Here is an 18,779-nt window from a genome sequence, read left to right as displayed (position 1 = left end):
TAGTGCACGTCACATTTGATCTTAAAATGGTTTTGATAATATACTGTAATAGGGAGGATTCTTGCAGGTGCCTTTTCTGGAATTAACAAAGGTCCTTTGAGTACTCACTTTATATTAATGGCTGCCGTCAATTGTCCTCTGAGCACTGGAGAAGGTTCCAGGCAAAATATCCGAACCTTTGGCATGCAAGGTCTAAACTAGTTCGGACTAGATAGCACCTTTAAAGACAAAACAGCAAAAAGGGCAAGGATGTGGGTGTTTGAAGAAGCTGGGGAACCTGTATTGAGTTTTGTCTCAAACTTGGTTCAAAAAGATTCCGTTCTGTGTTTGTTGTTCTTGGCTGTGTGACTTATATAATGGTATGAGACGCTGGGTTTTTGCGTATCCCACACACCATGGCTTCCCATCATTGTGTGAGAGAGTTTGGGAACGAGCTCTTTGAGCACTGCATGAAAAACAAACTATAGAGGTAAACTGATTGAAGAGCAGCAAAACTCTTCTCAGCTGTGATGAAGAAGGTGCTCAAGACCTTCTGCAGCTGTGGAGTATCTCAAGAGATGGTGGGCACCTTCTGGGGTCCGGACCTTATCCACAGAGTCCCATACAGCCGTTTCTGACTGATAATCAGGCATTCCTGAATAGGGGACAAGGATGAAAGCATCTAAAATTAAGCCTCTTCCTCTTTTATGGTTTTGTTCTGCATGTTCAATGATTTTGCAGGTTATTTTTAGACAAAAAGAAAACTCCATTCAGTCCCATTGCTCTTCTATAAACAGGAACCAATGACTTTAAGATGTTTCTCAGAACTTTATTCCAACTGTTTTCCTCTTTAGATCAAACGGATTTGGAGTTTACTCTTGGTTCTGTTAACAGGACTCTTATAGGGTTCTGTGCTATAATACAAATTTCCAACACATATAGTGCGTACTTGAATGTTGTGTTGAAACAAGTTTAATGATTTTGGTTACATTATTACCTCTTGCCTCATTTTCTCTTTTACATTTAATAATAACCTTGTTTTTTTCTTTTAATGATAACCAGCCCTTGTGGTGCCAGAGAACTGAGTCACCCACGCCCATCTCTCCCGTTGAGGAAGAAAACCGAACTCTTACATCTGCAAGCTCAACACAGCATTACCCACAAAACTTATTAAACACAAAGTCCCCTGCTATCTCCTTCATCTTTAAGCTGAAATAACAATAAACCACATATTCAATTTAGTTCTGTAACAAGGGAGGTTAAACTAAACGATATGTAAATGAGACCCACAGAAAAGTGCAGGTGTCAAACGTAGGCTGGTCGGACTTTTAACATAAATCCAAAATATGCCTTGATGTGAAACTTTTAACCCTGTGGTTCAAAAGAATTAGCCCTCCCCTGCAGAGTACCAAAGTCTTCCGAGAATGATACCTTGTAGGCATGGTCCCACGCGTCTATGAAACACAAAAGCTAGAAACGAAGAGATGAAATTTAAGATGTTTTGTTTAATTTGGAAACTAATATCTTTAAAGCCCATTGGGAATCTGGCATAATTTGATAAGCACCTTTACCTGAAAACAGGAAATTAGTCGGGGAAACTTTGTTATTTTTTCATACGTTTTCCAGACGTTATAAACATGCCAAGGGTTTGAATAAGAAATTTCTTTGAGTTATTATAGTTTTATTTTTAATTTTACTGTAGTTTTATAAATATTTTGAATTAGCTTTTATTTTTAAATGTTTAGTTTTTATGTAGGCAAAATTTCTGTTTAAGTTTTAGCAATTATTTTGTTTTTCTAAATAAAAAAAATGTTTTTGTTTATTTTTTATGTTGCTAATGGCTGGAATACACTACAAGACTTTTGCTCAGATTTTTGCTGGAGTTGTTGCAGACAGTCTGCGCCCGTCTGCAGATTTGATCATGTATTGTTTTCTATGCAAACGTTAAAAAATTCTGCAAGTGTATGATGTCTAGTTTTTTAAAAATCTGTTCAGATTTTAAAAGTCTTGTATTCCCGCCTGAAGTTGATTTTTTTAATTATTATTATTTATATTATTATCATTTTATTTATTTTTTTCAACTCTCAACTCAACTTTATGTCATGGTTCTGCCCCATCTTGTCTTGCTTTTCTTGATCTTGTGGCAGAGCCATGACAGAACCTCTTGTTTTATGTGGAGAGAGGTGTTTTGACCCTGTTGGCCTTCCACTCTCCGGTGTTGCGTCTTTGTTCCCGCCCTTTCGTCTCCTCGTTATTGATTGTTAATTAGTTCATGCCCCACACCTGTTCCCTCTTGATTCGTCCCCTTTATAAGGTCCCTGTGTTTTCTGCCCTGTGCTGGATCATTGTACTGTTGTGTTGTGTTTGTGTCGTCGTGGCGAGGTCATGTGCTGTAGTGAGTCTAGTATATTGTGGTTAATGTCAAGTGTTATTTCTTAGTCTAGTTAGTCCTTGTTCCTGTTTCCATGTTTTATGTTCCCCATCGTGGGTTTTTGTTTTGTCCTTGTTTTATTAAAGTCTTGTTTAACCTCCCGTCTGCACTTGGGTCCTCTGTCCGTGTATCCGTGTTTCTCACCTCGAATCATGAAACTTTATTTATATAGCGCTTTTTACAGTTTTCATTGTTACAAAGCAGCTGTACATGAGACATATTGACTACAAGCAAAACAATTAAAGTTAAACCTGTAAAAACAAGAAAAAGGTGAAAACACAGAAGACAGACATACCCACATACAAAACACACAATATGCACACGTTCTAACACACATAGACACACACACACACACACACGGACGCGCAGACAGTTAATCATTTCTGTGCCTCAATGTGAAATTATTTCAGATTATTCCTGAGGCAACGTTTCTAATCTTCGTTTAGTTTAAGTGTTTCAACAAATATTGGGGCCAGTATTTTGTAATGGTGGTCTAGCCACTGGTTTTTGTCTGAATATTTTGTAAAATCGTCAGGTGAGGTTCAAATCTAATTTCACAACCTAGAAAAACTCGCGCAGTGTGAGAAACGTGCTAAACCTGCTGGACCACTCAGATTTGAAACTCTAGAGGGCGATAAATACACCACTGAAACTAGAGCGGATTGCATGACGCGAGGAGGAGGAAAGAGGAGGCAGGCCTAACAGGAGATGCTTTTGTACGTTTCTACACACATTGACACACTTCAGAAACCACGTTTCTGTGAGTCAGAGCGGACCTCGCGGTACCGCCGTACAACAGCCGAGCCCTGATTTACGTGTTCTCCAAACGGTCGTTTTCACCTTCGATACAGTAAAACAAAGCGTCCAGCTTTGTTGAGATAGAGGAAGAAATGTCAGGGTTGAAGAAACGGAGTTCGAATGCATCCGCGGACCGAGATGAAGACGACAAGCAGGTGACGGAGAAGATGCTCTCCGGCAGAGGTGGAAACGGCAGGCAGGCAGCTACGCCAGAAAGTCCGACAGCAGACATCAGCACTGCGGAAGGAGAACAGACAGTCGAGCTCAAAAGAACTATAACGCTTGTAAACGGCGTGGCCATCATTGTAGGCACCATCATCGGCTCGGGTATCTTCGTGACACCCACCGGAGTGGTGAAAGAAGCCGGTTCGGTCGGGCTGTCGCTGGTCGTGTGGACCATATGCGGCGTGTTCTCCACCATAGGCGCGCTGTGTTACGCCGAACTGGGGACCACCATCACGAAGTCCGGCGGCGACTACGCTTACATCCTTGAAGTTTACGGTTCCCTACCTGCGTTTCTGAAACTTTGGATCGAGCTTCTCATTATCAGGCCGTCCTCGCAGTATATCGTTGCTTATGTTTTCGCAACCTACCTCCTCAAGCCCATCTTCCCGGTATGCCCGGTCCCCGAGACGGGGGCTAAACTGGTCGCCTGTCTCTGCATCCGTAAGTGACCTGTTACCTCATTAGTTCACATAGATATCAATTTCCACATTTCTATATCATACATAAGTGATGGTTTGGGTAAGTCTATGTCTACAATCACCTTAATAATCGTTAGGTTTTTGTTAAGACGTTGAAATTTCGCTCAGCTGTCACTCCACGTGCCTGTCGCGCTTCATCGCTACGCCTCGAGCGCTGTCCAGTTTCCTCACATGATACTCATTCTGTATTTGTTATTTCTTTCGTAATTTCCTTGATGAATCTTGAAACGCGCATTTGTGGGGAAAATACGTAAACACACACACGATGGGAGTGAGCATGCTGAAAATATTCTGAACAATTTCATCATCCGGACGAGGATGAAGTGGCATGCGCAGACACACCTTGGCGGGTTTTATGCAAATCATGTCCGCTGTTAATATCAATTATACAGTATAGAAGTTTGAGCATTAATTAGCTTTACATCATTATAATGTGAGCAGATATAAAAAAAATAATAATAAAAAAATCACAAGATAAAAAATTACATTATATATTACATACTTTTTAATAATTGTAATTAATAACATAAATTACGTGATATAATTAATGAAATATTTAATAAACAATCTAACGCAGAGACTTTTAATATTGCTTGTGTAATAATAAAATCAGTATAAACCATAATTATTTTCTCATTGCAAATGATTATGGTGCTAATTGTATTTCTTTAGTGGTTTGCCGTAAATCATGTTTTCATCCTGCAGTGAGAATAAAGACCGATGTTGATATACTCAACCCTGCGGTGCTGCAGTCGCGGATCTTTGACATGCATGCTCATGGCAATATGCTGAGGGAGTGATGTGGCAGCCATCCGAGCAATGCAGCCCTCCCGCAGGGTTTGAACCAGCCAGGATTAGCAGAATTAGCTCAAACCGTAATTACCAATTGAACAACAAATTTAAACCCATATTTCTCTCTTCCTCTTTCAGGATTTTTTCATCCCGCTTAATTTCGTACTCCCGACCTTTCTCATTAATTGCAGTTGAATGCTTGATTTGGATACAGGAATGCATCGTCTTTGTGAATGTGAGGGATTGAATAAATGCAGCACCCACTATCCGCTGTAATCTCGCCCTGTCTAATCCTTTCATAAGAAACCACATGACGAGGGCACTAAAGACTATTCAAACTCTAGTCGAGTAACAACAAGTTGCGTGTGTTGAAATGAAACACTCATCAGCCCAGGTACCCAGTGTTAATACCCATAGTCAAGATTTGGGTCTGTTGGCATAGAAGCTGCTGGCCATTGTCCCGTGACCCATTTCTCAATTGTTTTGTGGTTATGATTGAAAAAGGGACTCCAGGATTGGTGTGTGCATCATAGGACTCCACGTATCCATGGCAGCGACCCCCTGAGAGGTAGCGCATACTTGCCTTAGGGAGGTTCGGGAAGGAACATCTGCCTGATGGTCCCTAGTTTATTATGCAGACTACTTTTCCAGACAATGTAGTATACAAGAGTGTGTGCGTATATTCTTGCGTGAGGGTATCGCGGCCCAATTGTCCTACCCGATACAGACCCCCTTTTGTATTCAGGCCTACACAAAGGCCGCCAAGCTTTGGCTCTCAGTTTGGTGCCCTGACCGATTTACAGCTAATGTGGCTTTGAAGTAATCATTTCATGACTTATTATAGGGAGCTCAGATGCCAAAGAGGTAGGAGTTCGGGATTTCTATGATACCGAGGAATCTGTTTATTTAGTCTGTAAGCTACCACAAAGGCAGCCATACCTGCTAATAACGTCAACAAAATAAGAATGTTATAAAAATGTATTATTGCGTGGATTATAATTATTGTATTTATTTTGATTATATTTGTTTTTATTACTTTATGTATTTATTCATCAATTTTATTAATTAGCATTTTGCTAATAGCACAGTCAGTTGAGTCATTTAAAGTCCCCGTGAACCGGAAGTTGCAATCGTTATTACTTCCGATGCATTTCTGAGTGAAACGGAATTTCAAATGAGAAAAATAGTGGACGTGGTTTGTTTTTTTCAATGCGACTTGATTGGATGTATAAAAACAGCCATTGCATTTTGAAATAGAGCTGGGAGCAGACTGACAGTTGAAGGGGAGGAGTTAACAGATGCTCCTCCCAAGCCGTCTAACTTACGTCATTTGAGATGGATAGTCTGTAGAGGTTCTGCATTTTCACATTTAAACCGAAGATTATGAGGGCACATGAATTTTGAAATGAGAATGACCCACATTGGTAGGCTATTTACAATTAACGCTGCAATATTCAATGAAAAATAAGAATTGTATTTTTTTATTTCACTGGGACTGTGAAATGAATGATTAATTTGAAGTGTAGAGGGTAGACTGGTACTGTAATACATTAGCCTAGTATTTCTAGTTGTTCTGGTTCTTTCAAACTGCTTCGTTCAAATTTCTTAAAACATATCAAACAGATTTGATCTAAAGGGTTGGATTTGTTTATATTTCCAACACAAGTTTGATATGGCTAACCCCTCTGTCCACATTGCATTACTTAAAGTGACAGTTCACCCAGAAATGAAAATCCTGTCATCATTTCAAACCTGTATGACTTTCTTTCTTCTGCTCAACACAAAATATTTTGAAGAACGTTGATAACCGAACAATGGCGGTACCTATTCACTTCAACTGTATGGACTTGATTGTTTTGATTCTTCAAAATATCTTCTTTAGTGTTCTGCAGAAGAAAGAAAGTTTGACAAGAGGGTTAGTAAATGATGATAAAATTTTCATTTTTGGGTGAACTATCACTTTAACTGTTCAGAAAACAGCGTTTTTTCTTCAGGCGTCAAACGAACCCAAGTGCCCTCGATTGCGCGCAGTCACACTTGTTGCTTTGAAAAACTAACACAGTAATGCGTGCGCCCATGTGCAGCTGCAAAGGTAAACATCACTTTGCGTGTGAGGCCTTTTGAGTTTAAAGCGTGGCTGACAAATTCTACCGTAATTAGTTTACCAAGTATTTAGGTTAACTTCCTCTGAGCCTCTGTTGTGAGAGACTAAAAATAACAAACGATCTCCTGTCACTCTCTCTTTCCAGTGTTGTTGACTGCCATTAACTGCTACAGTGTGAAAGCCGCCACAAGGGTCCAAGATGCCTTCGCCGCTGCTAAGCTACTTGCTCTGGGCCTCATCATCATTATTGGCTTTGTGCAGATTGGCAAAGGTGGGTAACACAGAGTACCTACATGTACACCAATTTTTTAGTGGAGCATTTGTCAAGGTCATGGGTTCGATCCCCAGGGAATGCAATAGTGTATGATGGTACGTTGTCGTTTAGGCAAAGATCTGATATGAATAAGGATTTGCATGTGTTTGGGTAGACCTTGGCATCAGTGACATTGTTTTTGTCTGTTCCTTCCTGTTGTGGTTATGATATTTAATACTAGAATTTTAGTTCAGAGTAAGTTCTCTCATTCTACACGAATGTGGATGTGCAGTATTTACCTGGTGAAAATTGTCTAAGGTGCAGAACAATTTCACAAGTCTTTACATTTTCAAGCTCTTCTATGCTTCATACTCATACTAAAAACACCCTATAATGTACGTACGATATTTATTTGAAATTATGTTATATAAAATAAACTGGTTCCTCTGTTTCTGTTCCTTTTATGTTAACGTTTTGAAACCCCTTTGGTTCACCAGTTGTCTGGACTCATGCATCAGACATTGAAATGTTGCCTGGTCATGGCGTCCCGTTGCCCGGGTTTAGATTCAGGCCTAATAAAGGGAATGTGTGCTGTTTCACCGCAGGACAAGTTTTGTGGCTGTTCAGTCAGGTCAAAAGTAATTGAGTTGTCTAAATTGCCGACCTACTGCATGTGTAGCCAGGACAGTTTGTTTGCCATTACGAAACTTCAACGCAGACACCAGCCGTCTGGAGAAACAGTGAGCGAATAAAAGAAAGCAATTGAACGATTTGTTGTAACAGCTGACGTGCTTTACCAAAAGGCTTGACATGAGCTACGATAGTCTCTGTTTAAATGTTCACAGTCACCGAGTGGAATTAACTTGAAGATAAGTAGCCATGAGGTCAGAAAGTAAGAGTGGTTGTTGAAACGGGATAGTTAACAAAAAATTTCAACACAATCTCACGGGAATTCGTAGTGGCTAATTTGTATGAATTTGTACGATCTTATTCGTACGTTTTTGTTCGATTTGCTTTCGACCCAGTGATGTTAGGTTTAGGGGTGGGGCCTTGGTATTGCTTTTTTCTAAGAATCGTGCATTTTTGTACGAATTACATCATACAAATTCATACGAATTAGTTACCTCGTAAAAATTCACCAGGTTGAAAATTGAGATGTTTTTTTCACACCCTGGTGTTGTTTTAAAGCGATATGACCTTTCATTTTTGTAACACAAAAGCAAACATACGACTAGGTTTGGCAAGAAAGAAACTTAATTATAATTTATTATTTAGTGAATATCTGGACCTCATTTGAAATCAAACTAAATTTCAATGCTTTTCAGGCATAAAATACGGCTACTTTGAAGGGTCTGTGTGTAATTTTTTGGATGATCTATTGACAGAAATGCAATCTAATATACATAACTATGTATTCAGAGGTGTATGAAGACGTTACATAATGAAGCGTTATGTTTTTATTATCTTGGAATGAGCTATTTCTATCTACATACACAGTGGGTCCCCTTGCAGGGAATTCACCATGTTGTTTCTACAGTAGCCGGACAAACTGCTCCACAAAACGTGTTTCGTAAATATGTTATCTCATTCGGCAAAAAAGCGAAAACGCGATGACATCCTCATCCTGTGTCAGCCTCCGTAGTGCTTCGGAAAGGGAGTAGTCGAGTGAGCCGTTGGTTGCAATTCGCAACCTCAAAACTAGACGCCGCTAAATCTCATACACTGGACCTTTAATCACATTTGTTTGGCTCGGTTCTTCATTAACATTTAGGGAAAAAGAGGATTTTACAGGCTGAGATGTAGATTAGCAAATGTCCACACAAAGGTCCTGTCTGTCAATGTCTACTGCACAAACAAAGACCTGACGCCGATACAGTTGCCTTTAATGTATGTGAGTCAGCGGGTGGAACAGGTTAATATAATTATATGGATTGTTAGTTGCTCTTTTTATCTCCCCACCAACCACTCCATCCACCCTCGCTGCCCACACCTGTGGACATGTAGGTACAGAGAGTAAGTGGGTTAATGAAAGAAAATTACGACTCATCATGTTGATAACTAAATCTTGTAGCCTGGGAGCCAGAATTGTGGCCTTTCAATTGGCTCGCTTCACCCAAATTCTGTCAAGACTGGTAAATTTTGGCTTTGCTTTTGGGTGTGTTTGAGGCCTATTGTGTGTTGACATTTAAGTACATTCACCCCACTTTTTGGCCCAATTGGCGCCATGCAAAAATACCGTATCTGCTAGTGGAATAAACCTAAATCCTGTCCAGACACATAAATTGCTTTTTAAAATCAGTATGTTCAAACGCAACAACAAACCATGATGTATCATCATTACTTACAAATTTACTTTACAATTTAAACATTGTGTTGTTACTCTCTACATTATAGTAATGAAAATGAGCCTATAATAAAACTGTGCTTAATAAATAACACATCGACCTCACGTTTTTCTGGGCATTTTCTGACAATTTTGATGTGCTTTTGTGTGTATGTGTGTTTGAGGTAGATAAGCAGAGGGATTGTGAGAAGCTTATCTGGTAAATTCTCTGTGTATTGATTCCTGTGAATTTGACATTAAAACTTGGTCTCAACCTAAGACGCAAAGAGTAACATTCAATATGGTCATTATAGCAAACATGCTCCGATGTGTATGTCTAAAACAACGATCACCCTATTTTACTCATGAAGTTGTGCTGTGAGAGCTGTTAATCTGTGATGTTTACTTGCTCACTTTCTCTCCCTCCGCACGAAGTGTCTTCTGTTTGACAATAGTAACTGGGTTTATCTCACTTAAACGTCCAGAAAAGGTCTTACTGGGTATTTTTGAAATCGTGCCTGTGTGTGTTGCTTAGACTTTGCGAAAATGAAACATGCAACAGGACGCCCCTGTGCTTATCTACAATCTTTAACTCCCAGCCATGCCCACAGACAGGAAGTAAACCTGTCACCACTCCCCAGACCACGCCCATTTATTAACAACATTATTACTAGAAATTATTTTCTTTTATTGTTTTACCCTTTTGCCACGTTAGTGTTAAAGGAGCAGTTCACCCAAAAATAAAAATTCTGTCATCATTTACTCACCCTCGAGTTGTTCCAAACTTGTATACATTTCTTTGTTCTGATGAACACAGAGAAAGATATTTGGAAGAATGCTTGTAGCCAAACCACCATTGACTACCATAGTAGGAAAAATGACAATGGTAGTCAAAAGTGCCCCAGAACGGTTTGCTTTCCTACATTCTTCAAAATATCTCATTTCGTGTTCAACAGAACAAAGACATTTAGAAAGCAATTTTCCTATTATGGCAGTCAGTGGTAGCCAAGAACTGTTTGGTTGACCTCGATCATTACCTTTGAAATTACCTTTAGAATTTGTATTTATTCTGTTGACCAATCAAAATCAAGCATTTCTAAAAGCCACGTAAAGTTTTAACATTTAGTTGAACGTGACAATAACTCCACACACTCGACTGCGTGTGTTCATTTTGTCTGTTGTGTTTTAGATTTGCGTGTTGTTTTTCTGAACCCCTCTGAATGGAGGCTATGTAAACTGAGATCTGCTGTCTAAGCATTTCTCTCAGGCAAAGATCAGGGCGCCTCTGTGCTGCTGTGGCCCTCTCGAGCTCAGTCTCGGCCTGTAATACTCAAGTTTATACAAAGAATTTAAATAGGCTTTCACTCATACCACGCCTGACTGCCTCAGGCATACAGTCACACAAACACTCGCCCGGCTCTTGCGTCATGTGACCGGCAGCATTAGCCTCCATTGATCGGCACTGATCTGTCACATGAGTTCCCGGTGGGCTGCAGTCATTCTATCATGCATACAGACATTCACAAGTACCTGTGAACTGACTGGCTTTGAATTCCATACAATTCTTTAATAAAAATAAGCAAAAAATCACGAACAAAAATGCTTGGAAGTGACATACGTAGACCTGCTTTCTCACAGGGACCCTGAGAATGGGCCCCGGCTTAAAACAACACAAAGTTCATCTGTTGATTTAGTGGAAAATGCATTTTTTTGTTCAAGATCTTTTCTGTATTTATGCTCTATATGTTTGATTTATTTGTAGGCGTCCTTGAAAGACGCCCTTCCACGTCCTTACATTGAAATACAATCTTGTTTCTTCCTGTCATGGGAAATTGGGAATAATATAGTGTGGGAATTGCCGAGTAGTCTCTGGATATTATGTCTGGCTCTGGTTGTTTATTACACATAATGTTCTTCACAGTCTGTGGAGACTGGACTTGTTTTAAATGTAGTAATCTTTCACATTTATGGTTTTGGTAACAGGTGACACCGTTGAGCTTCTTCCCTCCAATTCATTCAAAGGAAGCAATTCGGACTTTGGCCAGATCGGATTGGCTCTTTACAGTGGACTGTTTGCCTATGGAGGATGGTACGACCACAGAACTAGAGATACATTTGCATTTAGTACAAGGGTTAAAGAATTAGTTGCTTTTACCATCTTTGCCATGATACAATAGAAAGATGTTGGCCAGAATCAGTACATAATGTAAATAATAACATTATAGAGTTTCCTAATTCAGTTTCTCCTTTTACCAGGAATTATTTGAATTTCGTCACAGAGGAGATGATTGACCCATACAGGTAAGTCAAACATATGCAAAAAGAAAGAGTTGATGTATAGAGTTGTAGTATGTATTATGTAAATAAAAACATATTGTAATGTTTTCGAAAGTGGTGAAGAATGTGTTGTAATATTGGTTAACGTTACAGAAATCTGCCCCTGGCCATCATCATATCCCTTCCTATTGTCACCATCGTCTATGTTCTGACCAACTTGGCCTACTTCACCACGCTGAGTCCGGATCAAATGCTCTCATCTGAAGCTGTTGCTGTGGTGAGTGATGCTACACAGACATCAGTTTCAGATAATAAAACAGAAAATAAAACAAAAGTTACATTCTATACATGTTCTTTTTTCTTCTTTTTCACTACAGTACATAGTTGGATTTACAGACGTTTAATCATTTAAACTTTTTTATAAACTTTGTATTGAAGGCTGAAGATCTCTATTGTTTGTGATTCAAAATCAAATCTACCTCATTTCAAATTTGCATACTGAATTGCATCTTGTCTGCATATATTTGCATACCGAGTTTTGATGGCACAGAAAGTCTGTTATGTGTTGAATTACGTGTAGAAGATCTGTTGTCTTTTTAACATCAGGCTTTAAATGAAAACATATTTTGTAGGACTTTGGCAACTACCACCTGGGGCCTATGGCTTGGATAATCCCCGTGTTTGTGGGATTGTCGTGCTTTGGTTCTGTGAATGGGTCCCTTTTCACATCATCCAGGTAACACTCACACCGACACGCACATACGTGTGCTGCGTGGAAGAGGTTGCATTAGTCAGATCTATTTCCAACGTTTACTCTGTTTATTTGATAGATCTGTCTTGTTACTGTTGTTATGAAACACCCTGCAACCTTTTCCATGGCAAGCGGTGATCAGGTTATCTGGGAAGGGTTTCATCTGGGCAGTTAGTTTGAGGTTTAATGGACATCTGTCTTTCGCCTCAGGCTGTTCTTCGTGGGGTCCAGAGAAGGTCATCTTCCCAGTTTGCTGTCGATGATCCATCCTGACCTGATGACTCCACTTCCATCTCTGATATTTACTGTAAGTGTCTGAAACCCTACTCGCACTATTCACAAATAAATTGTTCTATGCACAGATTTCAAAGATTTTTGAGGACTTTTAGAAGCCTCGAAGTGCTCAAAAATCTTTGATTTAAAAATTTAAATCTTAGAAGCCACAGAAATGACTACAGTTAGAAATATTAGCGTTATACATTTAGCTCTTTTTATAAATTTCCGATTATTCTTTTGATGCTTGTTTCGGTCATTTAAACCAGAGTTATTATAGTTTTGTTTTCAGTTTTATTGTAGTTTAAGTAATATTTTAATCAAATAAAATATGTTTGTATTTTTATGTAAATAATAATGTTAATTTTAGGTAAAGGGTTAGCCATATTGTTATGTGCTTTTATCATTTTTCTATTTATTTATTTTAATATTGCAATTCATTTTTTTAATATAAATAAATAAACAGTTAAAAATTATTTTTATATTATTTTAGTTGTTTAATATACTAATTTTTTTACAAAATAAATTATTTGACTTCCGTTTTAATTTTTTATTAGATTATTGTCTCAATTTATTACTACAGAATCATTTTAGGTTTTCATTTAGTTCAAATGATAAATAATAATTAGCCCAATATTGCATTTGATTTCAATTAACATAATTTTTTCATAGTTTCATAGTTTAATAATCTATAATAATCTTGATTCAAACTGGTTCACAGTTTGGTTGGAATGATCTACTTCTAAATTGGTGGGAATTGGAATGATTGTATGAAAAATATAAAGATGAAGTACAGAGATATTGGATCCTCAAAATAATTCACCAGCTTGGTTACAATCTTGCTGGACTTCAACCATCGTTTCTTTCCTTCGTTTTACAGTGCATCATGACTCTACTGTACGCCTTCTCCAACGACATATTCTCCGTCATCAACTTCTTCAGCTTCTTCAACTGGCTCTGCATCGCCATGGCGATTCTCGGCATGATGTGGCTACGCTATAAAAAGCCCGAGCTGGAACGTCCAATTAAGGTGAGCTCATTAACAGGTCTTTTCCTATTGGCTGAACACTTACTGTAGATCGTACAGCACGGATGGATTGCATGAGGGTGGACGGTGCCATTTTTCTTTATTCTCAGCCTGAAACGGGGCATAGCCAGTTACTGCCGGGTAACACACAGACCCTTTTGTACGCCCTGCCCTGCCCTCCCTCTCTCATTCATTTACATTCTATCTCTCTCTTCTCATCAGTAAACTCAGTGGCCTCAGCTCATCAGCTGGACACAGAGATAGTTTGGAAGCACTGAAGTGAAAGAGGCCATTTGCTTAATGCGTATAGTCTTCCATTCTCACTGTCTCTCGCTCTCATTAGAGATAGTCCAGTATCTGTCGCATTCACTGTACAATGTAGTCTGTGACATTCTGTGCCATTCTTATCTAGATCGTTGGTTTCATTGATAGTTTAATGGCAATTCCAGTCCAGTGTCTGTTGAATGTCAACCAAATCAAACCTCAGGAGTGACATAAAGTCATCCAACAGCAACGTGAAAGACTGACAGCATGACAAGACACTTGAAAACTGTAATGAAAATTCACATAAAAAAACAATATTTTAACTTTTCCTAAATACATGTACACATAATACTGTTGTATTGCTTAAAAGTGAATATGAATGTTTGGGGTCTGAAAAAATACAGAGCATCTTTTCTGTTTGTTGATCTGTTTCTCCAGTATTCATTTTCTGCAAATCGAAACAATAATTGTATGGGAGAAATATTGTTAGTAGTTCACAGAATGAAACAAAAACGATCATTTTACCTTAACACACGCCTGACAATAGTAAATTCAGACAAACTGAAAATAATTTTGAAATCGTCTCTTTTTCTGCGGATGTGGATTTTATGTTTAGGCTAATCTATTTGCAAACGATTCCAAATCCAATCCACCAAAAGAGACCAAGGAGCTGCCCTGGGGAACTTTGATGAACTTGTTAGGAAGAAAAATAGCAGGAAAGGGTTATAAAAGGATTCGATGCTTTGAAGCGTTCTTGGAACCCTGTGAGGTCCATTGTATCCAAACACATCAAAGATCAGGATGTCCTTCCAACATTATACAAGCCAAGAAGAATAAGACTCAGACATTGGCAGAAACAAATGATCTGATGAAAGCACATATTGTTGTTGTTTAATGAGCACTTTGAATCGATAGACCAACTTTTTTCGTGGTTATCTTGTAGGTGAATATTCTGCTGCCCGTTTCCTTTGTGTTGGCCTGCATGTTCCTCATTGTGGTGTCCATCTGGAAAACACCTGTCGAGTGCGCAATTGGATTCGGCATCATCGCCACGGGAGTTCCGGTGTACTTCTTCGGCGTTTGTTGGAAGAGCAAACCCAAGTGGCTGTTGCAGTTGATCTGTGAGCGTTTTCCCTTTTTTGCATTTCTGTCATGAAGTTAAAGCAATTATTCACAATCATTTTCTTTTTAAAATCTCACAGAGGCATTAACAAAAATGTCAAATGTTTTACAAGTATTAAATGCTAACTTCAAACATTTTTTACTGGGAATTATTTTTTACACTGTCTGACAAATACTTGTTGGTATGTGTTGAAAAAAGCCGACCAAACAAACAAACTGGACTTGTTGCTTGCAATGCATGCATTTGGCACTCGTTGAAAATTTGTTGACAAAATTTAGAGTTTATGTGTAAACCGGACCCGTTGTAGAGTTGCGACATTGCGACATTGCATTACAAAAGGCATCATGTTGATGCCATATAGCCGTAACATTAACAGTCTGAGCACGTGAAAGGTTAAGACACTAATGAAAGAATTCCGTCAGACCCCTTACAGAAAAACCGCAGGTATTTCACACGTGACCACACGTGTTTGCACACGTGAAATTCGCATGCCTTTTCTATAAGGGACAGTACAATAATCAATCACAACGTTCTTCGCAATGTGATGTGATGTGGATCACTTATATGGAAAGCCATCGTTTGTACTTTACGTAAATTAATTTTGATTCTTAAGTGAAACTGGGTATTAAATGTCTTTCTACAGTCTCCTCCACGGCCATGTGTCAGAAAATGATGGAGGTGGTACCTCAGGAATCCTGAAGACCACACAGACTGACGGATTCCCCCACGACGCACAAGTCTCCTCGTACCCGCCTAAGACCCCCTCACTGTATTTCCCCTTTGTGTGAGACAGAAAAAAGTCTTAACCTGCTGACATGGGCAAAATCTGAAAGGAGGCAAGAGGCATTTGGACTTCAAGAGTCCATGAGCATTTCAGTTTGGATGTAGATTTCATCAGCCCTGAATCAAGTGTATCGTACTGTATACATTTTACATTCTATGACTTTCAATCAGAATTGTCCTGTTTCAATTAATTTTGTATTTTATTTGAGGTATGTGTCATAACGTTTTCGTGATTGTTCAGTTGTGTGCGTGTTTGAGTGATTGTTAGCTTCCTATATTGTGCTTTAAACTTTAGTTTCGGATGGTATGCGAGGAAGAACGTGGACCGGAACACCTGCCGGTATTCTGTCGGAACGCACCGTTGTCTCTTAGCTCCTGTTCCCCTATTTACAGACAAATTTGCATCTCGGATCGTGTCAGCAATGAAACATTTTTTTGATATACAGTACATGCATATTTCCTTTATTCTACAGCTGGTTTGATCCGTTTGCTGTGCCTTGTCTGTTGTGTTTTATTTTTGAAGATCTTGTTGATACGACTTTATACTTCAACAGATTTATTTTTGATAGGTTCAAGCAGTGATGCTTTTTTATGCAGTTACTAAGAATCCAGTCTTCTTATTTTTATTATTGTGAAAGGCGTATGCGTACAGTATGAAGACATTTTTCTGAATACCTGTCAAGCCCAACAGTTACTGTTTCTGCCTTGTGTTACCTCAGTTAGAACCCGATTGTATATTTTCATGACTTATAATTTTAGGTAGCAGATGTGCTGACAGTAGTAAATATACATCAAGCACTTAACACTGGACCCTAGGACATCTTTAGATAATTAACTGCTATTTTATTTCATTCCTTTTGTATTTACATTTTTGAGTTTTCACACAAAACACAATCAGTTGTCTGGTTGCTACAGACATTTTTTTAATAAACCGCAAATAGCAGATTTGCTATAAATTCTGGTAGTGTTGCCAGCTGGTTACAATAGTTAGGTCTTTTTATTGCACTTCAATAAATCATCAGAATCCCCCAAAGTTTGATCTTTTAGTGCCTCGTCAGCTTACGGGGCGATAAATTGGACGGATTTTGCTGTGATATACATTTGTGTTTCAGTTTTGAATGACCTTTGCTTGTGAGAGACGCAGTGTTTTGGGGTTATCAATGTTTTGCTAAACGGTAAAAAGATTGTTGGTTAGCTTCTGGACCAAAATCATCTGTGTGCATGTGAGAATGAGATGTTCGAGAAGGCTGATGTGAGGAAAGTTTAGTGACTGGGAAGTTGGAGTTGCGGTCGGGGGAGTGAAGTATTTTGGGTGAGCATGGGGAGGTTCAGGAGGAAGAGATAAAATCATCCTTTGATATTACGAATACAGAAACAATATCAAGTTTCTGGTTGGATGGACTTTGAAGATCTGAGTTGATCTACTTTATTATGATTTTAGGTTATGAAGCTTTGTATCATTTAGAAAACTACAGTAGTATGACTAACAGCCAACAAGAACTAATTTAAATAGGCATGTTGACATTTACTGATATGTATTTATTTATTGTTTGTAGGGTTACATTGAGCTAGTGCTTTAATAATGTTATAGAGCATTTTTAAAATGCTTAATATAAATTGTTACTGATTTTTTTATGCTTTCGGATTCTTTGTTGCAAGTCTGTAAGTGTTTTTTTGTAAGTGATGGTTTGGTTTACCCTCTATTGTTGCTTATTAATATTTAATGAAAGTGCAGATGAGCTGAGTCTGCCCTCCACCGTATAGAACCAGATAACTGCACAATGACATCACAGCGACTGCTGTACATAAATTAACTATACCTACAACATTATAACACTTCTGTACATTTTTTTATTAAATGTTTAATTTGACTTTAAAAATTGATTTATTTTAAACAGGAAATCCTGAATAGATAACGTTTTTCCTCATATGCATTCCAGTTCTGCAGTGTGAAACTGGCACTCTAATAATCTTTTGCTCGCAATGCAGTTACACCCACAGGGCCACTACATTCCCGTGCGACACTTACCTAGCCTGTCATCAGTTGGGTTTGACAGAAGAATATTTCTTGTGTAATCTACATGCCACATACAGTCTGTAAACTGTAAGTACACTGTTCAACAATCTCTCGACTTTTCTGTGATTTAGGGACGAAATACTCTATAAACCTGTAAAGCAGTTCGTAATTCATGTTCTTCTGATGTAATGGTTATACTGTATGTCTACTGTAAAAAAACTCTTTGATTTCATTTTTTAGAAAATAAACATCTTTTGCTCTGAAGTGGTTTTTACTTTGTTTCAGAGAGTCAAAATATGACTGCATTCAACCCAGGGCTGGGGTTGGGGGGGTCATTGCCTCCCAAATTTTTCTTGGGCCCCTCCAAAAATATCCACCTGACAATCAAAATTATTAAATACTTATTTGTATTATCTATTAAACAATAATGTGTCAATTTAATCACAAAAAAAGTAAAAATTATGCATACAATGATTATATATCTGTAATTGCCCCCCAGTTGAGCCAGGTCCCCGGCCTGTGTAGTCTTCTCCAGACAGATGAATAATTGCTTATGGGAACTCAATCTTTCCACACTGCAGATAAAACCTACAAATAAACACTATTGCTTCGGTATTCAAGAAAAACTACAAATACATAAGAATCATTATTTAAGCCTGGAATGCAGGTCTTAGTTTAAAGATATTGCTCGCGGCATCATGCATGACGTGATTAAACATGACCTGTGACTCGTGGCCTGAGTAGAGATTTCCCCTTAAACTGACGATGATTCTAGAAAAGTGTGCTCGTGATTTTGGCCCGTGCTATTCTGCCTCTCCTTCAAAATACATTTTTCTCTTAAGGATTACTGTAATAGGTCTGGTGTCGGGTCAGCTGCCGC

The 18,779-nt window shown here is 38.6% G+C and overlaps 1 protein-coding gene across 1 annotated transcript; it reads left to right on the top strand.

Moving 5' to 3' along the window:
• Window positions 1-3,074: 3,074 nt before the first annotated feature.
• Window positions 3,075-18,163, top strand: slc7a5 (solute carrier family 7 member 5). The gene is made up of 10 exons (XM_057329968.1): window positions 3,075-3,874; window positions 6,954-7,079; window positions 11,368-11,473; window positions 11,641-11,685; window positions 11,815-11,938; window positions 12,294-12,397; window positions 12,623-12,719; window positions 13,566-13,715; window positions 14,920-15,097; window positions 15,743-18,163. The coding sequence occupies exons 1-10, from the start codon at window positions 3,301-3,303 to the stop codon at window positions 15,796-15,798; spliced, it is 1,560 nt and encodes a 519-aa protein (XP_057185951.1). The 5' UTR covers window positions 3,075-3,300; the 3' UTR covers window positions 15,799-18,163.
• The last annotated feature ends 616 nt before the right edge of the window (window positions 18,164-18,779 follow it).

This window comes from Triplophysa rosa, linkage group LG3 (assembly GCF_024868665.1).
Source record: "Triplophysa rosa linkage group LG3, Trosa_1v2, whole genome shotgun sequence".
Lineage (NCBI taxonomy): Eukaryota > Metazoa > Chordata > Actinopteri > Cypriniformes > Nemacheilidae > Triplophysa > Triplophysa rosa.
The sequence above is the reverse complement of the archived record's forward strand: the minus strand, read 5'-3'. Positions and strand labels throughout refer to the sequence as shown.